Source organism: Sceloporus occidentalis, unplaced genomic scaffold (genome assembly GCF_023333645.1).
Source record: "Sceloporus occidentalis isolate IW3139 unplaced genomic scaffold, rSceOcc1.0.p SCAF_4, whole genome shotgun sequence".
Classification (NCBI taxonomy): Eukaryota; Metazoa; Chordata; class Lepidosauria; order Squamata; family Phrynosomatidae; genus Sceloporus; species Sceloporus occidentalis.
Window position 1 is genome coordinate 3,769,361 of NW_028316984.1, and position 26,769 is coordinate 3,796,129.

Consider the following 26,769-nt stretch of genomic DNA (forward strand, 5'->3'; position numbering starts at 1 on the left):
GGTTAAGTGTACATAATGGTGTTAGATTTATAGGTTTTCTTAGTTCATATGTCGGTGTATGTATGTATTTTAGTTAGTTTTGTTGTTTTTTATGTTAAGGTGGTGGTGGTTGTGATATATATGATATATGTTTTGTGTGATTAAAATAAAAATTTACATTAAAAAAAGAGGGGGGAAAAAGAAAAAGAAAAATTATCCCCTGATAGAGATCAACTTGTCCATCACAGACAGACAGTTTTTCCGTGTTAAAAAACCCTATTGGTGCTTTGTTATCCATATATGTATATGTGTGTTTGCTGTCAGCCTAAGGGTCAACTAATTTGCTTCAAAAATTAGTATATCCTTGTTGACAAATCTATTTCATTTTGCAAGCAAATACCAAATGACTGGAGAGATCCCTATTAATTCTTTCAAGGGGAGAACCTCTAATTCTAGATCAGTGTTACCAATGCTCAAGCTCTGGACTTACTTTGGTCACATTCAATTGCCACCGCTTCCTCCCCTTACCTCCTCCACCATCCCATTGGTTCTACCAGCAGCCTCATCTTTTTACCTTGCCTCTTGCATCAACCCCCTTTACCTCCTTCAGCCTCCACTTTCACCTCCCATCCTCTGGAGTGGTTCTGGTCACTGCTTCTCCTTTCCTTTATGGACGTAGGGAAGGGCAGATGGAGGCCAACTCCAGGCTTCTCATACCCAGGCAATGATTTGCACCACCACTGCTGCCTCTGCTGCTGCTGGCACTGCTTTTAGGGCTGATGGGAGCATTAAACCAGAAATATTGCGGGGAGGGGGGGGGGAAGAGGGTGTTGCATAGTTGCCTATTCCTGCTATGCAAATAATACTTGATCAGGGAGCATTATGTGCGACTCAGGAGATTCATGAATAAGCTCTTTCATTATCATGGCACCAGAGGAGGGAGGCTTAACCCCCAGTGAAAGCTAAGCTCTAGAGAAAAAGTGGTCACATTTACACTTCAATCTCCATTCAACTCTTCTCACCTATTAACATCTTTTCAACCATAGCAGATCCTGAAGAGATCTTCTACAACTTCATGTCAAGTTGCCCTAAAAATTAGCAGTATACAGAATACAGTATACACTATATAACTGGTTTTAATTTTTCTCACCAGCACTGGTTCACTGACCTGGAGATATTAGCAATTATTTTCAGCACCTCAATCCATGATTATGAACATACTGGGACCACAAATCATTTCCATGTTGTAACAAGGTAAGTCTTCTGTGCCAGCCATATCATATTCTAGCATGGTTATTTCAGTTCCACTGGAAATGGAAAGACAGGAGTGCCTTAAACTGCAGTATACAGACTTGTTAAATTTAGGGCCATTCACATTACCTTTTAACCCGGTTTTGAAATCGATTCTTCCACGTGAAGTTCATATTGGGCCCAATTCTGTCACAATCCATGTCGCGGCTTGCACAAGGAAATGCCCCTTAGCGCAGGCTATCGAGATTCGGGCTAAAATCCGTCTTTTCTGAAAAGACCCGGGTTCCGTGAAATATGAACTTGCCCTCGATCATGATCGGGGCAAATTCAGTTCTGCAAGAACATAGTTTTTGGCTGATTAATTTTGTGCATCTTTAAGTCCAGCATCAAAGTCAAGAACTTTTGCTAAGAAAGAGTCCTTGGCATAGTTCTAGATTTGTGAAGAAGGAAAATCATGGGTACAGCATGGAGACAAGCAATGCTGAATAATGTGAAAGGAGCATGAAAGTATGGTGCTTATCATAGACTGAGGATGTAGAAGTGATAGCAAGAAAAGTCAGTCGCTTAATAACTTGAGTACCCTCCTTTGTACTAGAGTACCTTATGTGTTGTTCATGAGGGAATCTTTTTTACATAGACTTATCTGACATAGAATCATAGAGCTGGAAGAGACCACAAGGGCCATGCAGTCCAACTCCCTGCCATGCAGCAACTCTCAATCAAAGCATACCCGACAGATGGTATGCTTAAAGACCTCCAAGGAGGGAGACTCCACCACTCTCCAAGGGAGTTTGTTCCACTGTTGAATAGCCCTTACTGTCAGGATGTTCCGCCTAATGTTGTGGTGGAATCTCTTTTCCTGCAGTTTGCATCCATAGGTCCTAGTCTCTGGAGCAGCAGAAAACAAGCATGCTCCCTCCTCAATAAGACATCTCTTCAACTATTTAAACAGTGCTATCATATCACCCCTTAACCTTCTCTTCTCTAGACTAAATATCCCCAGCTCCCTAAGGCATTCTTCATAGGGCATAATTTCCAGACCCTTCACCATTTTAGTTGCCCTCCTTCAGACACGCTCCAGTTTCTCAATGTCCTTTTTGAGTTGTGGTGCCCAGAACTGGACACAATCTTCCACAATATTCCAGGAAACTGGATCAGAGCAGAATAGAGTGGGACTATTACTTCCCTTGATCTAGACCAGGGGTAGGCAACTTGTGGCCCGCGGGCTGGATGTGGCCCGGCGAGGCCTTGGGGCCGGCCCCTGCCTGGTCCTGCTGCCGATTGCCGCCGGGGCCTTTGGCCTCTCGCGCACGGGGGCAATTGTCTATAGACGCCTCAGAAACATGCATTTATATTAACATTTTTTTAAAAAATCAGCAAATTTTTTCGCGTGTCCTCCACTTTTTCAAAAAAAGTGTCCACCATTTGATAATGTTGTCCTACATTTGTCCCGGTTTATTTATTTATTTAAAATTTAAAAAAATTATTTAATTATTTATTTTTTGGCTTCGGCCCCCCAGTTGTCTGAGGGACAGCAACCCGGCCCCTGGCTCAAAAAGGTTGCCTACCCCTGATCTAGACACTATACTTCTCTTGATGCAGCCTAGAATCACATCGGCCTTGTTAGCTGCCGCATCACACTGTTGACTCATGTTCAACTTGTGGTCTACTTGGACTCCTAGATCCCTTTCACACATAGTTTCATTCAGCCAGGTGTCCCCATCCTATATCTATGCATTTCATTTTTCTGCCCTAAGTGCAGTACCTTACATTTCTCCGTGTTGAATTTCATTTTGTTAGCTTTGGCCATGCCATGGGGAACCTTATCAAAGGCTTTACTGAAATCAAGATATACTATATCTATGGCATTCGCAGGGCATTCTGGAATGCCTGAGGCACATTCTCCATTCATTCATACACAGAACAGGCCTGCTGCGACCTCATGGCTACACTGCAACTTACCCAAGACTCTGGGCTACAAGGGAATATCTACAGCAAAATGGAACAAACTCATGAAATTGTCTTGCCTTTCCCAAGGCATAGCAAGGTTTATGTGTGAAATTGAAAGATATAGCCATGTTGGTCTGGAAAATCAGTGTATATAGGGAGCTTGTAGCACCTTTAAGATTAACTGAAAGAAAGAAGCTGCTAGCATGAACTTTTCAAGATTTGAGCCTAGTTCTTATGCATCAGAGGAAGTAAGTTCAAGTCTACCAGCTTCTTTCTTCCATTTTGTCTCAAAAGTGCTACAAGAAGATGTGTGTGTGTGTGTGTGTGTGTGTTTTAAACCCCAATTGTCCCCAGATAATTTTTTGACCAGGCCTCTTTAATGGCTTACATCAAACCAATAAATACAATACTACCTACCCACATGCTTTCTGTCTGCATATTTACACAGACAAGTAAACCTGCTTAAATGTTCTGGGTGAGATAAACCTGCATAAAGTAGGGTGAAGTGAGTAGGTGCCAGACATATCACTGTTTGGTGGATTTTTCTTTGAATTTACTAAATGGCCAACACAGATACCCCTGCGTGTTTTCTGGATTGTGAGATACCACATTGTAGCTGCAACAGGGGGACCCTGAAGACTGAGCCAGTGGACTGGGGACTTCAACCAAAATAAAACATTTTTTTCTTTGGACTGGATTGGCAAGTTTTACCTCCTCACCTACCAAAATGTTGCAAAAACATGGAGGCTTCTTGAGGAATCCATTGTTGTCTGCCTCCAAAGAGGCCTGTGGCCTCACAGGAATGGAAACGTTGGATTGCAAAGGAGGAGTCCTTGTTGATTTGCAAATGGACTTTAAATCTCCTGGACTTTGAATATCTCCTATTGCCACATGGCCAGAGGAGGAGGAGCCAGCATGCTAAAGATTACCCCCCCATACCATCCTAACTACGGACAGAAACAGCAAAATGCAGGCATCTTACTAACATCTCCAATTTTTCTCCTGTTTGGTATATAACATCTTGCCTGATAAAGAAGCCATGGAGCTTTGAAAGTTTGCAAGAAGTATATTGTGCATAAAAATATCACTGTTTGGTGGATTTTTGTAGATTTTTGTTTGAGTAGGTGCTCTATATCTGTTGTAGATATAGAGATGGCTGCTGCAAGATAACAGTTATCCAAACACAGCTGAAAAACTGCTATTCTGAAAAGGAAATAGTACTTTTTAAAATCTCTGGATATAACCAATTCCTGAAACCTTATAAAGAAAATATAATTGTACAATCCATGACTATATAGACCTTTTAAATTAAGGTTTAACATGACCATTTTTATTTTATTTTATACTAGGTCAGAAGCTGCTCTTTTATATAATGACAAATCAGTTCTTGAAAATCATCACGTGAGTGCTGTTTACCATCTTATACAAAATGAAGAAATGAACATTTTAGTCAATTTAACTACAGATGAATGGAGGTAAGACAATATAGAGAAATGTACGTGTTACATTAATTACAGTCCTGTCATTCACCAGTATAGTCACTCATCTGGAGGTCTGCAGAAAGTAAGAATTGTCTTTGGGAGACTAGATTCAGAGAATTTACTAACCCTTTCCTAGCTATAAATGAGAAGTGCAGCTATGTATAGATAAGTAGTCAGGCACACAGAATTTGTGAGTGGTAGCACATAATCTAGAGAGCAGCTGAATTGAGTGTTGAACTCAGATTCTGGAACACTAAGGCTGGAATTGCCATTCAGCCATGGACATCCACTGGGTGACCTTGGGGAAGTCACACTGCCTTAGAGGAAGTCAATAGCAAACGCTCTCTGAATACATACTGTCGGCCCTTCTTATACACGGATTTTTTATACACGGATTCAAGCATCCACAGTTTGAAAATGTCAAAAAAAAGTATAAATTTCAAATATCAAACCTTGAGTTTCCATTTTTTATAAGGGACACCATTTTGCTATGTCATTATATTTAATGGGACTTGAGCATCCACGGATTTTATTATACAAGGGGGATCTTGGAACCAAACCATAGCGTATAACAAGGGTCCACTGTATTTGCCAAGAAAAGCTCATGACAGGATGGTCTGTTAGAAAGGATGTGCTGAAAGCTCGTTGCTGTTTTTTGGGGGTTTTTTTCCCGTTTGCTGTTCGTTGCTGTTTGATTTGGTTTTCTCAGTGTTCAGCTCAAGTATTTAAGGGCTCTGATATTTGGCACCTGCTTGACCAAGGTGTGGGTATTTGCAGATATTTCACTTGCAAAAGAAGTAAAGGGGCAGGCATGTCAGTGGAAAATTCAAGGTTCAGGATGTTTTGTTTGTTTTTGTAAGTTGTTGTTGTTGTTGTTACTTCTTACCCACCTCTTCCCATGGATTGAGGTGGGAACAACAATTAACAGACACACCACATCAGTTAAAACACATCAATTAAAATATGCATCAATTTAAAGACACATGTATACAATTTAAACAGACAATATACACACATATTAAAACAATCTACATTTAAAATTATCATTTAAAATTCACAATTTAAAAATCATCTGGGTAGGCCTGTTGTCTTTAATGCTGTTTTGAATTCAGACAGTAATAAAAGTAATGAAAATTCAGACAGTAATACAGTGCACCCACGTCATACGTGGCTGTGCTTTATGCAGCTTTCAACTTACGCTGAAAGCCACTCACCATAAAAGGCAATACTTTGTGTGCCCATGGCGCGCGCACCATGCTGCACCGCAAGCATGGTCCCCATTGTTTTAAATGGGGCTTGAGCATCTGCGGAATTTCTCTTACCCGGAGGGGGGTCCATAATGGATCCCCCGCATAAAGGAAGGGCGCCCTGTAAAAGTAGCAATCCATTAGCCATTCTTTTTAATTGTGTGAGTCTCAAGTCAAGGCAATTTGAATTACTCCATTGTGCAGCAGGAGGGAAGGGTAAGAGTGAGAAATTCCATTCTAAAAATACAGACCATTATCTTACAGACACAGATTCAAATTGAAAGTTTGTTTCTGTCTCACATCAAAGCCTAGCAGTTGATTTCCCTGTTTCTGAAAGGTCCTGGCTATTGGAGGCCTTTGGAAAAGGGACTGGAGTATGCAAGGGGGTGGAGAGGCAGCACCAGCCAAACATCACACTGAGAAGAAGCTTGTTCTGTAGACACCAATCTTAATTTAATTAAGGATTTAGAGTTGATAGGGATGTGGGAATAAACATTATATTTTATCTTTCTCCTTTTCTTTGGGGCACCATATGCTGGGAGACATTTAAAGTTCCCTTGCTTATTCACTGGGGTGCGAAGGGGTGAAGGGAAGTGGATGGTGGAGCAATCCATTGAAAGTTCAAGGTGTATGGTAAGATTGAGAGAAAAATAAGAAAGGCTATAGGTTGATAGGTTTATGCATGTTGGGAAGGGAAAATGGTGCATGGGAAGAAATTACCTTTTGTAACTGTTTGAATTTGGGTGTGGGAAATGTGTGGCTATCAATACAATTTGAGTCCAGATTTTTATGATTCATTGTGATATAAATTGGATAAAATTTGGGCAAAATACTGTACACTGGATCCGGATTGTTTTGCTGGTATGGATTCAGCCCTTGTGTTTAGACCTTACCTTTGAGCTGATGTTTGAGATATTGTCTCTAGCTCTGCAAGGATTCAGTTTAAAGCCCTCTTGATCAGATCTACCATGCTACTATCAAATATATTCTTCCCAGTCTTCGTGATGTGCAGAGCATCTCTTGCTAGTAGTTATCTGCCTACACCCTCTATCTTTTGTATCTTTTTAACACTGAAAAGACTAGAGTAAACTCAGAACCAATCTGCATCAAAGAGTCCAGGATTTTGAAACAGCAAAGAACTTTATTGAATACACATAGGCACGTTATAGACGGGCCTTTAATACCCCCCGTCACGTGCTAGGGGTTGGCCGAGGACCTAGTGTCCATACCGGCCTCACACCTAGCATGTGACGGGCGTAAAGATGGCGGCGCCCTATACACATGGGCGCCGCCATCTTTACGTGCTGGACGCGTTGCGTCCGCACATGTCGCCCCGGAAATGACGCTGCAAATGCGCCCCATGCGCTTTGCGGCGCCTCTTCCGTGGCCTGAGAAGGAGCGCAATTTCCGCGCTCCTTCTCGGCAGCGTCCGGGAGCCGCGCCGTTTAAAAGCTGCGGCTCCTGGACGGTGCAAGCGGTGGCGGCGGCAGCAGACCGCCGCAATCCGGCGGTCTGTAATGCGCCATAGTTAGTAATTCACTAGTCAGCGTTTAAGCTAATACTGATCCCCCAACAACCAAGCCATATATTAAAACCCCAAAAATCCAAACTCCAACATTTGGCACCAAAACTAGCATCCACCTCCAATTCCCATAGATTAGTCTCCCCTACAAGCCAGCTCCCCTTCCAAACCTTCTCACCAACTCTATCTCATTCAGACTCAGGAATTTCCACCATCCACCCCCTTCAGTTACCACCTGACACCAACGCAGCCCACATCTCACACATTCCAGATCTATCGTTCCCCAAACTATCCTACCCAGCTGCACACATCCCATCCCCCAACTAGCTTTCCACTTACCCAAAAGCCACAGCAACTATTAACCTACCCATCAGCCCCAAGCAAGCAAGCATATAACATATTTTATTAATTGAAAAACCAGCCCTTCTCCATTTATTAACCACATATTCAGAACTCTGACAGAAGGAGCAAGCTTGTTTTCTGCTGCTCCAGAGAATAGGACATGGAACAATGGATGCAGGCTACAGGAAAAGAGGTTCTACCTCAACATTAGGAAGGATTTCCTGACAGTAAAAGCTGTTCAACAGTGGGACATACTCCTTCAGAGAGTGGTGGAATCTCCTTTTTTGGAGGTTTTTGTACAAAGGCTGAATGGTCATTTATTGGGAGTGCTTTGATTCTGTATTTCTGCATGGCAGGGGACTTGACTGAGTGGCCCTTGTGCTCTCTTCCAACTCTATGATTCTAAATAATAATAATGGTCAGAAAAGAAACACAGACAGTGAAATTTTCTTTTTGAACTTAGCCCCGAAACAAACAAATCAAAAGAGCTGCAATCGGGCTGCATTGGGGGTGTGGTGTTTAGACAACACATGCCCTGAATGCAGCCAGAAACCTCCCCAATGCTGCTCCAAGGAAAAAGAACCAGGCCAAAAAGAACCAGACAAAACCTACTCCTTTTGCTGGCCCTGTTCAAAACCACAGTGGTGGCCCAGATTGGGGCTGGGCATATGTGGCCACTGCAGCCCTGGCCCAAATGCCATGAGTGTGGCCCTGCCACTTTTTTTTAGTCTGTCTACTGAAGGCCACAATACATACAAACATGGCAATATAAATAAATAAATAATCCGTAACCCTGTCTCTACACTTTCTTCCTTGCCTTTCTTCAACAGTCGTCCCATGTCTTTGCTATTTTGGGGTAGTAGTATAGTGTCACCTACACATCTTGATGTTTCTTCCTCCCCTTTTCATGTTCTTCCTCTAAGTCTAACCCATCTTTCTGTATGGTATATTTAGTGTATAAAGTAGGTAGGGTGTTTAAATGCAGCTTTTCCTGACTCCCTTGCCAGTGGCAAACTGTTCTGTTTCTTTGTATTCTGCCTTGACAGTGGCTTCTTGTCCTGAGTATAACCTATGCACCAGGACAATCAAAAGTTGTGGGACACCCATTTGTTTAAGAGCTATCCATAGTTTTTCATCAGCTACACAGTGAAAGGCTTTGCGGTAATGTATAAACAACAGGCTGATTTTCTTCTACACTTGATCTTAGTCAAAAGGCCTAGAAGCTGATTTTCTTCTGAAATTCTTTTATGTGCTTCCTTATCAAATATATATTTGCAATATGATCCTTATTTCCTCTTCCTTTTCTGAACCCAGCTTGGAAATATGACATTTCTCACTCCATATGTGCTCAAAGACTTATTTTTATTTTATTTTAATATCACTTTCCAGTGGCATGTTGGTTATTGCAATCCCTGGTGGCCTCTTTCTTGGGGATTGGAATGTATATTGAGCATTTCCAGCCTGAGGACCATTGATTTGGCAGATTTTAGTTAGAATTTGAATAGTTTCTATCTTTGCAGAATGAAACAGCTCTATTGGTATGCCATTTATTCCTAATTATTTATTTCTCCCAAATGCCTTGAGGGCAGCTTTTCTTTCACTTTCTAAAATTGTGGGTTCTTCTTCAAATAGTTCTTCATTGAATGAATTGGTCTTCTTTACATCACTTGTACATGCAGTGAATTGTTTCCATAATCTTCTTTAAATTATTTTTTCTTGATCATGTATCATCCCCACACTTGGATTAAATTTACTTTTGATTTGTCAAATATTGTGGAAGAGGACTCTTGTTATACCCTTTTCTTGTCCTCTATTTCCTCTACATTTACTATTATAGTAGTTTTCTTTGTCCCTGTCCACAGGTTGCTAAACAGTTGCATTCGTGATTCGGATCCCATTTCTTTTTTTAAATTTTTTATTGAAAAAACAAACAAACATATAAAAACTAAAATTTTCCATTAATCCTACAGGCATATCAAAATACACTACGCTTGTACAAAATTTCCACCACATTTAAATACATTTATACACTCTTTCATACTCCTTCCATAATTATTTTTCCCTCTCCCCCCCCCCTTTTCTTTCTTTTCTTCATTTCTTCTTCCTTCTTCCTTTTTTCATATGTCATCTAATGAGGCTTCTCTTTCTTTTTTGTTGCACTTGGGTGGGAAGCTGCCAATGAATACCAGATGATGTGGGATAGGCTGTCTTTCAGAGGAAGGAACTGGAAAATCCACCTCTGAGTATTCCTTGCCTAAGAAAACCTTATAAAATCCATGGAGTCAGCATAAGTCAACATCTCTCTCTCTCTCTCTCTCTCTCTCTCTCTCTCTCTCTCTCTCTCACACACACACACACACACACACACACACACACGGATGGATGAAAAGGCAAAAGGAATCCACCGCCCATTATGACTGATTTATATTTTAGCATGACCTTTTGTGGCTGTCAGTCAGCTTCCTCAGTCATTGCTTCTGATGCTGTAGACTGGTATCCACAAATGCTGGTGTTAGTAGTGGTTTGAGCATTGGACTAGGACTCTGGAGACCAGAGTTTGAACCCTGGTTTGGCCATGAAAACCCCTGGGTGACTTTGGGCAAGTCACACTCTCTCAGCCTCAGAGGATAGCAATGGTAGACCCCTGCTGAAGAAACTTGCCAAGAAAACCCCTTGATAGGATCACCATAAGTCAGACACAGATAAGTCAGTTAGTCTTAAAGGAATTGCTACATTACTTTTTTCTCCCCCTTCATTTTTCCTTCTGCTGCAACACAGGCTAGCATTAACCACAAAGCAACCACAGCAAATGCTCTTAATATAGCACTTGTCAATTTAATATTAAATCCTATATTTGTCTACCTCCAGTATGGTAGCTACCTTACCAGTCCTTGCAACTACCTGTGATTTTCACTACTTTTAGTGAAATGTTTTCCCTTAATTTGAATGATCATGTCATTCAACAGTACCATACTGAAGTACAAAAACAGAACAGGAAGTGGCAACATAGATGAAATAAAGAAGACATCAATACATCAAAGATAAGCACACCACTGCTTTAAGGTGTGGAGTTTTAACTGCAGTTTCTTTCTCAGAGTAACAGGCAGCATAAGGACACACAGTATGTTGAAGGATGGCAGAACATTTGAAAATCCTTGTTTGGAGAACATATCAAACAAATTATGCATCTGTTTGCCCTTCCAGGGAGTTACGCCACCTCGTCATTGAGATGGTTTTAGCTACTGATATGTCACAGCATTTTCAACAAATGAATACCATGAAACATATTCTGCAACATCAACAGCAGAGTGAAAGGTTGGTTATTTTGTGTATGGGGGGCAGTGGCTAACTGAGGGGGAAATATTAAGAATTATAAAGTATCTTTAAGTAAAATTGTAATTTTTCTGCTGAAATAAACAGATAATGTTCTTCATTTGATAGGGTACACAAAGGTAAAGTCATGTCTATGATTGTACATGCCGCTGATGTAAGTCATCCCGCAAAGCCCTGGCAGTTGCACAAAAACTGGGCAGAAGCATTAATGGAAGAATTCTTTAAACAGGTGCCTTTTTTAAAAAAAAAACAAATCTATTAGTAAACATCATAAAGCAATTCCTGGTTATTTCAGTTGTTCTTACAGTTATTTTGCTTTTTTGCTTTTTTTTTTACAGTTAGTTTTGACAGTGTTTAGCAAAATGAACTTGAGTGAAAGGCCAGAATACCCAAGGTGTCAATCTAACAAGCAAACATCTTTAATTACTTGGTCATTTATTGCCGTTTTATTTAGTGACTGGATTTGTGTCCCACTTGAAACTATGAAATGGCTCACAACATTGATAAAAATTGAACTTAGTGGGAGTTTCAGTGTGGTGTAGTGGACTTCAACTCTGGAGACCAGGGTTTGAATCCCTGCTTGGCCATGGGAACCCACTTGGTGACCTTAGGCAAGTCACCTCTCTCAGCCTCAGAGGCAAAGGCAAACTCCCTCTGAACAAATCTTACCAAGAAAACCCCTTGGAGTCATCATAAATTGGAAACAGCTTGAAGGCGCACAACAACAACAATGCATGCATGCATTTAAATGTGTACTTTTCAATATTTCTCTTATCATACTCTATTCCTTCAGAGAGTTCCAGCTGATAGTTGCTCCTCTCACACATTTTCATCCTCATCCTGAAAAATCTGGCTAAGAATAAGTCCTAAATTGTAAATAGTCCTTGAAAGCTTTGCAGTTTTCAAAGACTTTCTTGCAGCCTGAAGAAAATTGCTAAAATTACTTCCTTTGAGAATGAAATTAATGAAGAATTATATTCCTACTAGAAATTACATCCCTACTAGGAGCATGTATTTTGGAAAACAAATTGGTCTTGATTGATTTAGTAAATTGTGCCAAAATATTTTGCTTCACAACAGGGATAGACTATAGAAATCCCAGGCCTCCCCTCCACCCAAGTTACTGTGGATATGTTTATTGATTGATTTAAAGCATTTACCCCACGCAGTAGCCAAAAAAGACTCCCAGAGCATCTTTCCAGACAGTTCATATGAAAGTCCTGTCCCCCAAATTTAAAGTCTAAATAAGACACGACACACAAGAGAAAGGCAGTGACATTGTAATAGGGATGGATTAAGTTCATCAGCAACTAGTTCCTAACAGGATGGAGATGTGCTTGGCTGCTCTTCTTCTTCCTGAGGGGTCAGAAGAACAGCATTTGAAACCTGGAGGGAGAGGCTCTCATCAGCCACTGGGGCCAGGTACAATGGAGATGTGCCTGGCTGCTCTTAGCTGAGAACAAAAGAGCTGGGGGGGTTGATGATAGAAGGTCATCAAAAGTTAGCTGGAATGAAAGTCTCAGTGCTTTAACCCTCTGAGCCCTGGCATCACTATAGAACTACAAACAAATCTCAGTGACATACCCCAGGGCCACTGAGTTTAATGCCTAGACAGAAAGATTCTACAGAATTTCCCTGATCAATTTCCAGCATGATAGCTGCTATACCAGGGATGGGAAAAGCACAGCTCACCAGATGTTGCTGTTAAGACTGCAACTCCCAATACTCTTTATTCCTTGACTTCAGCCATCCTTGTGTGTTCAGTGTCTTCAAGTAGTTTCCAGTTTAGGTGACCCAAAGGCAAACCTATCATGTCTGGCAAGATTTGTTCAGAGGAGGCTTCCCATTGCCTTTCCCTGAGTCTGAGAGTATGTGACTTGCCCAAGTACATCCAGTCGGTTTTATGGCTGACCTGGGAATCAAACCCTGGTCTCCAGAGTAGTAGTCCAAAAACCAAACCACTGTGCCACACTGGCTCTCCATCCTGGCTAGTGCTTATTGTTAGCTGGCCTTCCAACATGTAGAGGGTCACACTTTGCCCATCTTTGTGCTATACCACACAAAAACTTGAGAAAGTTTTTGACTTTCTCAAAAACGCCTTCTGAAAATTAAGTTGTACTAATTCTGCAAAACAAGAAAAGAAGAAAGAAAGAAAGTCTAGCATGTTTTGGATCCAGTTGGAGATGCAAATGAGTTTCAAAGTTTAATTCATTTAACAAAGCTTTGATTGTGAGTTCTTGCATGGCAAAGGGTTGGAATGGATGGTTCTTGGGGTCTCTTCCAACTCTACAATTTTATAATTCTATGAAAGCAACTAATCTGGCTAATGATACTATTATAAAGCTGCCAATTTACCTGTAGGTAACATCCAAGATAAAGCAAGTGGGACCAGTCTTCCCTGCTATGCTTCATACAGGTTACAGTTTCATCAGAACAAAAATTCCTGTCAAATAATAGACTTTGTTGCAGCTAAAATAGGCTCTGCATATTATCTTTTATTGTCCACCACCTATTTATATTTATTTGCCACATCTAGACTTTGTTTGATTCCTTCTGCTCTATTTTAGAGTGAATGGGTATCATTAACATTTTTGTATGAAAGACTAACACCCAACACAAATATCATGCAAGTCTGAAAATGTTGTTTCAAAGATCAGTTGAGGAAATGAATACCCAACCCTTGTATTTGTGCTGCAAGCAACAGGTACAAGTTTATGATGAGAAAACCAAACTTCCCTTACTGTGCTCCACACAGAGTATTTTTGGATAGGTTTGGCTTAATTTGAGAGCCAATGTGGCATTGGTCTATGGAGATTATCACATAAGGGAAAGGATATCCTTGTCCCATCCTTTTCCTATCCTGATCCCACGATTGCAAAAAGATTTTCAGATGACATTGCTCCTATCCGGCCATTGCCCCATCATTGAAATGGAATTGTCCTGTCATTTGTATTAATTGGAGTTAGTGTTAATACAGTTCTACTTAAATGGTGGGACGAAGTGCGACATCTCTGAAACACTTTCGCGCAGTCAGGAAAAGGACAGGAGAGCGATCTGCTTCACTGCTGATCCTGTCCCTGTGTGATAATCTCAAGACCAGGCTTCAGTTCCCTGCTTGAGCATGGAACCCACTGGGTGCCCTTGCACAAGTCACCCTCTCCCAGGCTCAGAGGAAGGCAATGGCAAACCTCCTTCTCTGATCCAAACTTGTTAAGAAAACCCCCTGATAGGGTCACCTTAGGGTCCTCATAAGTAGGAAACAAATTGAAGGCACATAACATCATCAACAGCAACAGGCTTAATTCTTTGCCATACTGCGATTTCATTATCTCAGAACAGAGTGAAGTTGATAGTATACAGTACAATTTACAAAGATGCATGACTCTTCAAGTCATGCATCTCCACTCAGTTATTTGGGCAATAGTAGATGAAATGTATTTTCCCACCGGCTTTGTCATCACAGTCCACGGAAAGAAGAAGTAATTGCATCCTGTATATGGAGGTTCAGTGTGCAAGGCTGTTCCTATTAATTAGCCTTTTAAATCATTTTGAACAATAACCCTAAAAAGCAAGAAACATACATTATTTCTCACAATAGGAGACAAGTCATGAATAAGCAACCACTGCTTCATGATCAAGCCCTCAAAACTGTCTGAAAATATAGATACCCATTACATTATCCAAGGAATATGATATCTTTAAATAAGTTGGGCCCTTTTAAATAGAACTGAGGCCTGAAACAGATGGGAGGCTGCTCTGGGTCCTCCAAAGGCGGCCAAAAACCAACCCCCAAAGAAACAGATCTTTTCTGCTCCTATTTGGGGCTGCAGCAGGAGGTGTCCTTCCTGCCCACTTTTCCCTGAGTTCTTGTGAGGAAAGGTTGGGGAATAAGATTAATAAACAAACAAAAAATGAACTCACGTTATGTCTTACAAGGGCTTTGATAAAACATGGCAGATAAAATTCCAAGCTAAGGTGGCATTCTCACATATATTTCATATTTGCATAATTAGAAATATGATGCTTAGCCTTTAATATTACAAATATATCTAAGGACCTTATCACACTAGTGAAATGCCGTTCAGAAACGTCATTTAAATTAGATTTAAAAAATTTTAAAAACCTGCAAATGCAGGAGGTTTATCAGATGACATTCCTGCATCTGTGAAAGTAAAATGAATAAAAATGGCAGCTTTTTACTTTTGGGAAGTTCCAAAAGTAAAAAGCTGCCATTTTTCTCCATTTCACTTTCACTTAAATTTCGCATTATTTCATGTTTGCAGTAACGTCATCTGATAAACTTTCTGCATTTGCGGTTTTTTAATTTAAATCTAGTTTAAATCCCGCTTCTCAGCGGGATTTTGCTACTGTGATAAGATCAAATAGGTGGTTTGGATGTTATAGTGCTGGTTTAATACTCCATGGGTTTCTTAAGATGGCCAGCACTTTCCCTTTGACTTTGTGTACCGGTGTCGATGCTTTGATCAGTTTAATTAGATTACCATTGCCCATTGTCTATTATCACTAAAACAGATCTTGATTTAATATTGGTTTAGTAATCAAGATCTGAAACCAGGGCATGTGTTTTAGTTATGTCTTTTAACTTCTGTATAGTTTTATGTCATTTTATACTGTTTTAATTTTTTATTGTAATGTTTTATAAAATGCATTTATCTTTGAGCTGCCTTGGGTCCCTTCTGGGAGAGAGGCAGCATACTAATGAAGGACTTTCAAGTCCTCTTGAAAACTCTGATTTCAAATTTTGACATGTATGTCTTGGTGTCAGAATTTTGCTTTCTGAAATTTGGGCGTTTTTCCTTCTGTTTTTGAAGATTAAAATGGAACCAATGCTACTTTCTTTCAAACTATTTTTGTATGGGAATAGATGCGATTGTAATGTATAAGCTATTGTTCGCACTTTCTTATGTCTGTGTACATTCCTTCCAACTCCAGGGAGACAAGGAGGCTGCATTAGGATTGCCTGTTTCTTCACTCTGTGATCGCAAGACTACCAATATTGCTGAATCTCAAATAGGTGAGGGACATTTAAGAGCAATATGATGGTTTGTTTTGAAAATTCAGATACTTTGTTTCTGAAATTCAGACGCTTGCCCTTCCCTCTCTACCCCCAAAACGTTCTTGAAATATTTTCTTTGTATACTGAATGTATTATGGTTGCATTCGGACTTCCTCTGGAAACTAAAAATACAACACATTTTCGCTAATGTTGAATACTGTAAAGGTTTTATCCTGCTTGATAAAACTGAATCACAGATGATCCTCAAATCATTTGGAGCAGCTCCATATTTACATCTGGGGTGAAGCAGTCCTCTGCACCTGGAACATGAGTGAAAGAGATCCTATCTGCTGCCTTCAGTGTATCCAAGAGATTTACTAGCTCATGATGATCAAAGCAGGAGTGGGGATAGTGGCTTTTCCCCCTTTTCCATCCATCTTTTTCCTGGGCTGTTCGTCTTTTTAAAAAAAATATGTTATCTTCCACTGAAGCTACTAGGTTTGGGGCCTGATCCAAGGGCATATGAGGCAGAGTGTGATTTGGATCTAGTAGATCCAAAACTCACATATAAACACCCAAAATTTGGAGATCTAGTGTCCCCATAAATTAATCAGGTGATAGATTTAGACATGCAGAGCTTTCTGTGGGAATACGAGGGGTCTCCATAGCAGATATGCTGCTGTTCCACTAGTAGACTTTTATCTGTGAAGAAAGACGCACCCTGTCCTGCCTCTTCCATCAGTAAAAATTAGGACTGCTTCTATATTTACTTATTGAAAGTAGGGATGGGGGGTTGGGGTCACAAAACAGTTTGAGGGATACACCACAGCACTATTTGTATGTTTGAAAACAGCCATCAAGACCAGTTCCTAATGTGGTATGTTAAGTAAAAACATACCCACACTGAACCTTTGCAGTCTGTGAAGACAACATTCAAAAGATGACAGGGGAAAAAACAAAAAGGGAAGTTCTTGCTACCATCCATTTGAGGCTTTTAATAACTGCACATGTCCATAGACCTGTCAAGGCATGGTATAAAAGCTGTGGCAGTCTCTAGATTACAAGATTGTTATGTACATGACTTCCAGAGGTGCTTGTATTAATTTTGTTAATAGGTAGAGTCATAGAATCATAGAAACAAAGGCGGGATACAAACCGCCATATAGTACGTATAGGATACGTACTAGGGTTAGGAAGGGGCGGTGCTTCCGCACCCCCCTAACCCTAGTACGTATCCTATACGTACAAGATGGCGGCGCCCCTTCTACATGGGCGCCGCCATCTTTACGTACTGGACGCATAGCGTCCAGACGTGTCGCGGCGCCTATGACGTCGTGAGTCCGCGCCAGGCACCTCGCGACGTCATAGAGGCGCCGCAAGAAGAAGCTCCGAAATGGAGCTTCTTTTTTGCTCCACGCGGGAGCCGCGCGGTTTGACTGCTGCAGCTCCCGCGCGGAGCAAACGGTGGCGGCGGGGAAGCGCCGCAAAGCGGCGGTTTGTATCCCGCCAAAGAGTTGGAAGAGATCCCAAGGGCCATCCAGTCCAGCCCCTTTCTGTCAAGCAGGAAGTCACAATCAAAGTACTCCCAACAAATGGCCATCCAGCCTCCTCCAAAGATGGAGATTCTACCACTCTCCAAAGGATTGTGTTCCATTGTTGAACAGCTCTTACTGCCAGGAAGTTTCTCCTAATGTTGAGGTGGAATATCTTTTCCTGTAGTTTCCATCTATTCTCTAGAGCAGCTGAAAACAAGCTTGCTCCATCCTCAGTATGACATCCTTTCAAATATTTAAACAAGGCTGTCATATCACCTCTTAACCTTCTCTTCTCCAGAATAAACAGACCCAGCTCCCTAAACCTGCCTGCTATAAGTGCACTGTAGTTACTCTGGTATTTTCTAAATAATAATAATAATAATAATAATAATAATAATAATAATAAATTTCATTTATTTCCCACCACTCCTCAAGGCTTGAGGCAGGGTATTTTGTTAAAATACAAAACACAATTAAAAAAGAAACCAAGTAAAACAAAGGTAAGATACAATACCATAAAATCATTAAAATACATTCCCTTGAGGTTGCAGAGCCCAACCCCGAGACTTAGGGATGACCTTCCCCCTTGACAGTTCATAGGACATGGGTCCCGCTCTTGCAGTGGGGTGACACCTACCCATGGTGCCTTAATTGACCAGAGTATATCATTTTCATGAAAACAACAAATCTAACAAATAGGAAAATTTCTCAGTTAGAAATTCATTTCTCTGAGCTCTGCACTGAACAGGGGGGGGATCCCTTTCCACTCCATTTAACACCTTTGCAAACACTGCTTTTAAGAACACAAGCCCAATTTTTTGCCAGTGTTTTTTGAAAAAAACACTTTTTTCAAGAACTGCTTTTAGCAAATGAGAGTTGTTTGTAGGGTAGTCGAGGGAAGGAAATTGATAGGAAAGCTTCAAAGCAGCAGTGTTGTAGAGCCATATTCAGCACATGCAAGGCAGCTAGCTAATCCTGAGGTTGCTTAGTATTTTTCTGTGCTGAGTAGCTCCTCCTGCAGAGCCCTGGTGTTGCCCATGGTCTGAGAAACTCTGAGGGAGACAGCAGCTGCCCCAAAGCTGGCTTCAACAATGCAGGTCAGCAACAAGATGACACAACACATACTTTTTAGCCCTTGTCTCAAGATCTCCGTTCCTATTATAGAAAAATAGGTCCAGGCCTTGTATCTAGAAACCCCACTAGATAACATACCCAGACATTTCTATATGCATATTGGAAGTCCCTTCTATATCCCAGTGATGTTTACCTGGGTTTAAGGCGGACATGTATGATATCCATATGGGGTCCCATTTTGCTCTACAGTTGTGTGCATGTATAAAGGGACCCCAAGGGACATCCAGTCCAATCCATGGCAATGTAGGAATCAACAGCGACAGCATCCCTGACAGGTGGCCTTCCAGCCTCTAACAAAGGAAAATCTGCTAGCTTCTGAGACAGCCCATTTTCAAACAGCTCTTTCCATCAGGAATTTCTTCCTAATGTTTAATCAGAAACTCCTTTTGTGTTATTTGGATGTGAATTTCACCATCTAGGAGTAGCCACTGGGAAAGCTCTCTCCACTCTCCTCACCAAATATGTCTGTGGAGGTGGTTGGACCACCTTCCATGTGACAGCCATCCAGATATTGGAAGATGGCTACCATACTACCCTTCAGTCCTCTCTTCCTGGAACACCAGCATAACAATGCTTCATTTGAAATAGTTGTGTTTGTTTTACGAAGCATACTGTTGCTCTTAGTAATATTTAATATATTTTCCTGGATTTAATGAGATTTTCTCTGAGAGGCTAGTTTTCAGAGGGAGTGTCTGTAGATGAGCCACAAATTCTGCACTCAGATGAACTCTGTATTGACTGAAGTTTCTTCCTCTGTAGCAAGAAACCTAAGTGTTGTGTCTCAAATTGTTCTTCTCTGCAGGCTTTATTGATGTCATAGTAAAACCTGTATTTGATCTTCTACTTGAAGCAGTTGAAGAAATTGTTGCTCCACTTATAAATGAAGCTACTAAAACAAAGTGTGCTTGCTCCTCCAAAAAAAATCGGTATGACTATTTTTTGTGTGTCTTGTGTTATCTTTATTTTCAACAGACTGCTATTTCTATCCTCATTCATAATAATGACAATCATTATCATTGTTGTGGTTGTTATCATGTCACTCATTTATATCCCAGCTTTCCTTCAAACTTGGGAACAAAGGCTGCTTACAAAAATTAAACAAACACAGGGGGAAAAACATGTACAGAGACTCACATAAAAAGATATAAAAATCAACTGTGCAATTGCACTTGAAACTCATGCAAAAACATGCACATCCAGGCTCAGAGCTGAGTCCAGGAGAACACCCAAACTATGAACCTGAAATTTCACCACAGGTTGTATCCTTATTCCCTGATTTGCCTTTATACTGATCAGGAGCACTTCTGTCTTGTTGGGGTAGAGCTTCAGTTTTTATGCCCTCATCCAATCTGTACAATCGGCCCTCCATATTCGCGGCCTTGAAACTCACGGTTTCGTTTATTCACGAGGTCAAGGCTGCTAATGTGAGCATTCCTCCTCCCCTTTTCTGCCTGATCTGTTCTTGGGCTGCCCAGGGAAAGGATCGAGGAGGAGAAGGGTCTGGAGAGGACAAGGCACCTCTTGCCTTCTCCTCCTCGATCCTCTCCTTGAGCTGCCCAGGGAAAGGATGGGGAAGAGAAGGGCAGGTAGCCAATTAAAGGGACAGGAGGGTGGGGGAAAAGGAACACATAGCGCTGCTCCTCTTCCCCCACTCACCCTTCCCTTTAACTGGCTTCTAAGTGGGTTTTTGCATATTTGCAGGGGTCTCATTCCCCTAACCCCCCCAAATATGGAGGGAGGGCTGTGTTGTTGATGTTGTTGTTAAACACCCTTTTCACCAAAGGGTGGAACATCAAACATATACAGTCAGGAACAAAATAAAACACTATTATATACTATAATACTAAAATAATACACAGTGCACCCACATCATACATGGGTGCATCTTATGTGCCTTACAGTATACGCTGAAAGCCGCACTGGGAAAAGTGGTGGCGTGCCCCATAAGAGGAATGGCACGCACATGTGGCGCACATGAGCCCCATTCATTTAAATGGGGCTTGAACATACGCGAAATTCCCCTTACACAGGGGGTCCAGAACGGATCTCCCATGTAAGAGAACGGTAGACTGTACTAACATACTAGTGTACTGAAAACAAAATCCTCATCAGTTACTCATCAGGCTGATGGAACAGATCCCACTGAGTGTGCTGATTTCTCTCAGGCCACCCAGGCAGCCCTTTATATCCTTTGCAGGCAAAAGGAGCAAGTGATGCTCACCAGCTGCTGTCTCAGTCCTCAGGAAGCATGGCACCTTCTCCTGTGAGTATCTAAATGATCATACTCAGCAAGAAGCAGGCGCGCCAGGAAGTCAGGAAGCAGCCTTGGGGTGAGAGACCAGAAGAGTGGATGATGGAACTGGTCGCTCTCTTCTCTGCAGGAGTCTTGGTAGTGCCTTTCTCTGCAGGAGTGATGGTCTTCCTTTCAGGAGTGCTGGTGATGCTTCCTCCAGAGTGCCCTGCTGTCTGACTGATGTCAGACACAGGTTTAAGAGAGTGTTCTTAGGAGTTTATCGCATTGGCTTTGCTCTTGCGATAGACATGGGATATACTTTAAGAAGATGGATCTTATCGCATCTCCCCATTGCCGGGGAGTACACAGTCCATTTGCAACCCAGGCTTCTGCCTCATCTTTTCAAGAACGAGAAAATTCCATTCTTGAAAAGATGCAGGAGGAGCCCGGAGAAGCCCGGGTTGCAAATGGGCTGCATGCTCCCCGGTGACAGGGAAATGTGATAAGATCCGCCTTCTTAAAGTTACATCCAGCACCTATTGCGGAAGCAATAAACTAATGCAATAAACTCCTTAGATGGATTTGGAAAGGAGATATAGGGCTGAATGCCATCAGCACACTGATGGTATCAGACCCCAAACGTCCACACAGACTCTCCCAGCAATTTCACATTTATGTTAAATAAGATATTTTTCTGCTTAAGAGATATCTACCCTTGCTTCACTGACTGATCTTTGTAGTCAGCCACATACTGCTGCATATTTGTGTACTCATTTCACACCTTGTCTTTTTCCTGCCATGGAACACAAGGCAGCTTACAATAATTTAAAATAGAAATTAGCTAGGTTATATTACCAAGAAAAAAAAATACCCGCACAGTTAAACAGTACTATTAAATGAAGATAGTTAAAACCCGTTTAAGATAATACTTTAAAAACATCATCAAAAAGATGCATGATAAAAACAGTACATCACTTTCAGCATCAACACCATTTAGGTCTGCCTAAATAGTCTTTGCCTGCCAGCAGAAAGAAAGCAAGGAGGGAGATAACTGGACCTCTGTGGATGTGAGTTCCACAGCCAGGGAGTAGCCACAGAGAAAGCTCTCTCCTGTCCTCACCGAATATGTCTGTGGTGGTGGGTTGACCAAGAGATAGCCCTCCCCTGGAGATCTTAAAACTTGGGATGGCTCCTGTAGGGAGATGTAATATTTTAAATAGTTGGACCCAAGTTGCACAGGGATTTAAAAGTCATAAATAGCACTTTGAATTCTGCCCCCAACAGACAGGTGGCCAGTGAAGCCATTTCAACAGGGGAGTTATATAGTCCCTGTGATCAGTCCCTATCAGCCACTTGGCTGGAGTATTTTGGACCCACTGGAGCATCTGAAAAGTTTCCGAAGGCAGCCCAACAGTGCGTTACAATAATTCAAGTGGGATGCAGTCAAGGCATGCAAGACAGTAGCTAGATCAAGGAATGGGTGCAGCTGACACACCAATTGCATAAACACAGTCTCTGCTGGAACCTGGGTATCCAGGCTCAGAGTTGAGTCTAAGAGTATGCCCAAGTTATGAACTTAAGGTTTCAAGGAGTGTGTAAGCCCATCTAGCCCAGGCCAGATGCCTATTTCCTGAATTGTCTCAGGGCTAACTAAGAACACTTTTGTGTTGTCCGGATAAAGTTTCAATTTGTTTACATTCATCCAGTCCATTACTGACAGGAGACACTGCACTCTAAAACTCCATATGACCTCTTCCAGCAGTTTCATATAGATATTAAACAGCATGTGGGGCAGAACTGAGCCCTGGGGGATCTCACAGGCAATGACCAGGTTTTTGAATGGGCATCTCCCAGGCACTACCTTGCCCTATGATAAGTGACTTAGGGATCTGTCATATTTAGCCTGGAGAAGAGAAGGTTAAAGGATGGCATGACAGCCATGTTTAAATATTTGAAAGGGTGTCATATTGAGGATCTTGTTTTCTGCTGCTTCAGATAACATGACCTGGAGCAATGTTTCTGGGCTTTCCCTTCTAAGAAGAAAAGGAACCACTGCAAAACATTGTCTCCCATCCCAGCAAGGTTGTCCAGGACGATACCATAATGGATAGTATTGAAAGCCACAGGTCCAGAAGAACTAACAGGGACAGACTCCCTGTGTTCAGTTCCCAGTGTATAAGGCAATGAAAGCCATCTTCATTCCATAATTGGGCCAGAAGCCACCTTGAAATTGATCTAGATAAACTACAAACCCTTGAAACTGAAATGCTACCTTGAATATCTTGTTATAAAATGGAGTGCTGGAGACTGACTAATAATTATCCAACACAAGATGTTCCAAGGAAGTCTTATTTATTTATTTATTTATTTATTTATTTATTTATTTAAAGTATGTATACCCCAATCTCCAGCCAAAGAATATCCCAGAGCAGCTAACAAAATGTTAATTTGATGCTTCCAGGCCCTCAGGCACACAATCTAAACCAGAACCACTAGAAAAGGGAAAAGGAATGGCAGTGGTGGAGGGTCTTAAGGCAGCCTCCACCAGGCATGTTCAATAGTGGTCTTAAGGCAGCCTCCATCAGGCATGTTCTGCACATGACATAAGATCCAAGTCAAAGCAGGGTGTGCTCTGCCTCCATTCTTCAGCACCTGTCCTAATAATACACACATATCAGGACACACTGCAACATTTTGCAGGACCCCACTTTTTTGTGTACGTTTGATAACAAAACTGGCTATTTGTAACTATCACTAAAAATTAATTTAGTTCTTCCATGAAAATTTTCCTTCTCATAATTCTAAAATGTTAAGGATCAATTCAGTTGTTTCGGCCTAATTTTAATTTTCTTTCCTTTTTTTTTTAAAGACAGTCGCAATCTAAAAGAACAGACAGAAGTGAAGATGAAGAAACTTTCAACCAGGAATCTGGGACTTGCACGGAAAGACAGGTTTTATCAGTGTTAGATATATCAAGATTTAAAAGGCGCTTGTTGTTGAATATTCAAGATAACAAAGAACAATGGAAAGAGAGCCAGGAGAAGATTCATAAAGGTATAAACACTAATGCAAAAATAGTAATTTTTGGTCTTTATATAAAGCTTTATTTTATTGAATCTGGGTGTGTTTGTTTTTTTAATGGCAAAGTTTTTAACTGTGTTTTCCCTTTCTAGATTATGATATATTTACCCAGCAGTGATTAACGCTTCCTTTCTCTACTGTAATTTTAAATCTGGAGCCAGTCGTTTAAATGGGGTGGACAACTCTGCCACCCTCAGTGGTTGTTTTTGGACTGCAACTTCTATAATATCTGATAGTTGTCTGTGGTTGCTAGGACTGCACCAATATCTTCTGGAGGACTACAGTGTCATTAAACAACATAGACACATGCACTCTTTCTCCTTCTTGAGTGCAAATCCCAGCTCAGTTTCCTTGTTCAGGCTTAGCCATGGTTTATGTATGGCAAGCGTGGGAGTCATGCAGTTCTCAAGGTTTTGTTGGATTGCAAGCACAGACAATGGCAAGGATTGCCAAGAGTCCAATAACAGTCTAACAAAAATTGGAAAAAGGGGTGGGCAATCCCCACTGGTTTAGTATTACATCTGCACTAGTGATGATTAGGCTTTCAACTTATTCATTTCCTCCAAAAAAGGCGGGCATTACTAAAAAGAATATGCAGATTTGTTTGTTTTAATATAAAGATGCAGATATATGCAAATTCAGAATCAATTGTTATAATCTAATTTAAAAATCTAGTACAGTTCAGGCAGACCACAGGGAAGAAACATTTATCTGGTTTATTATTATATACTACTGTATCTACTCATGTATAAGTCTAGAAATTTAGGTTAAAAAATTGACCCAATCAATGTAAGTACTGTACTTTAACTCATATATATATATATCCATCCATCCATCCATCCATCCATCCATCCATCCGCTGGTGAAAGGCAAGAGTTTAATCTTTCCTAGAAGCATTGACTCTCTTCTACTCTCTCATCCATTCAACATTTAATTTGAGTACAAACAGTTATGCCTGCTGCAATTTTGTAAGTTCTTTGGCATTGTTTTCATTTGCTTCAACCTTTACATACAGTCGGCCCTTCTTATACACGGATTTTTATACACGGATTCAAGCATACATGGTTTGAAAATGTCCCAAAAAAGTATAAATTTACCTTGATTTTTCATTTCTTATAAGGGACACCATTTTGCTATGTCATTATATTTAATGGGACTTGAGCATACACGGATTTTGTTATACACGGGGGATCTTGGAACCAAACCCCAGCGTATAACAAGGGTCCACTGTATTTCATTACATGCCCCTAAGTTTTACCCTTGACTTATGCACAGGTCATATCAAAAGCCATAATTTTGGCCCCAAAACCTGCCCTCGACTTAGACATGAGGTTGACTTATAGTTGAGTATATACAGTACATGTTTATACTTTCCTTTCTACCACTGAGCTCAATGGACATGACTTCTCTCACCTGTACTTTAAAGTTGCAACAGCCTTGTGAGATAGGTCAGTTTAACAGAGAATGAGGATCAAGGTCACCCAGTGTGTTCCATGGCTCATTATGGACGTGAACCTGGATTTCTGAAGTCCTGGTCCAATACTCTAACCACTATATCACGTTGGCTGTCAATTCTGTGGGACAACAACTATGACAGGCAGGGTTCTAGTGGAGCATGTATTTGACCCTTTGGAAGACCAATTGTTATCAGGAAAGGAGGCACTGATTTAGATTCAAATCATGGTTTTCATTAGCTATCTGGTTTGGAGAAAGAGCCAACATGGGTAGTGGTTTGAACAATTGGATGCCAACTCAAGAACAGGGTTTGATTTGAGGATAAATACCCAAAAGTGGCAACGGGGTCATTCCCACTACAATTTAAAGTGAATCGCAAATCAGGTTATATGACCTTTGTTCCCATTGGGAATCAAATTCGATCCTTATTCAATCAAATTCTATTGCGATAAAGTGGGGCAAAAGGAAAAAAGCCGGGGCTTTCTGATAGCATATTTTTGGTGGTTCTTTTTGGAACAATCAATTCTAACGCATGTCCAATAAGTAGGAATGCCAGATCAGAATTGATTCATTCTGTGGGGAGGGACAAATGCGAGAGGGATGCTACCTTTTTGGTTTTTTGCTTTTTTAAAATAAATAAATAAAACTAATTGAAAAATCAATAGATTGGTCAAGCAACTAATTACCAAGGCAAGTAGTTGCTTGACCAATCTATTGATTTTTCAATTAGTTTTATTTTTTCCCAAAAAAAAAAATGTGTCCCCTATCCTCCTCCTCCCGGGTCCCCCGACCTTGCCTCCATGCCTGCTGGCTTTGGCTCTCTCCCCTTGCCATTCCTGTCGGCCTTAGCTTTCCCCTCACTGGCCTTAGCTCTGCCCTCACCAGCCTCCTCGCTATCCCCACCGGCCTTGGTTTTCCCCTGCCAGCATCTTCACCATCCCCACCAGCCTCCTCACTGTCCCCACCGGCCTTGACTTTCCTCCTGCCGCCCTCCTCATTGTCCCCACCAGCCTTGGCCCTCTCCCCCCGGCTTATGCTCCATTACCGACTTCCCCCATCCCCGGCTTGAAGCAGTGCAAACTAAATGGGGACCAAAATAAAAACCCCGATTCAACTGGCATAAAAAAAGCTCCCCTTTTATAGTGAGAATGAGGGATCTTTTGAAATCGGGTACATACACGGAGCGGAGCTGAATCACAACCCATGTTA

The 26,769-nt window shown here is 41.3% G+C and overlaps 1 protein-coding gene across 1 annotated transcript in view; it reads left to right on the forward strand.

Annotated features, from left to right (window-relative positions):
- LOC149313432 (dual specificity calcium/calmodulin-dependent 3',5'-cyclic nucleotide phosphodiesterase 1A-like) overlaps positions 1-26,769 on the forward strand; it is a 56,323-nt gene that overhangs the window by 13,429 nt on the left and 16,125 nt on the right. The window contains exons 6-12 of the mRNA XM_089519099.1: positions 1,133-1,233; positions 4,530-4,655; positions 10,977-11,087; positions 11,214-11,334; positions 16,059-16,140; positions 19,594-19,717; positions 23,894-24,078. Of these exons, the coding sequence (XP_089375225.1) occupies positions 1,133-1,233; positions 4,530-4,655; positions 10,977-11,087; positions 11,214-11,334; positions 16,059-16,140; positions 19,594-19,717; positions 23,894-24,078 (850 nt within the window). The remainder of the gene's footprint in view (positions 1-1,132; positions 1,234-4,529; positions 4,656-10,976; positions 11,088-11,213; positions 11,335-16,058; positions 16,141-19,593; positions 19,718-23,893; positions 24,079-26,769) is intronic.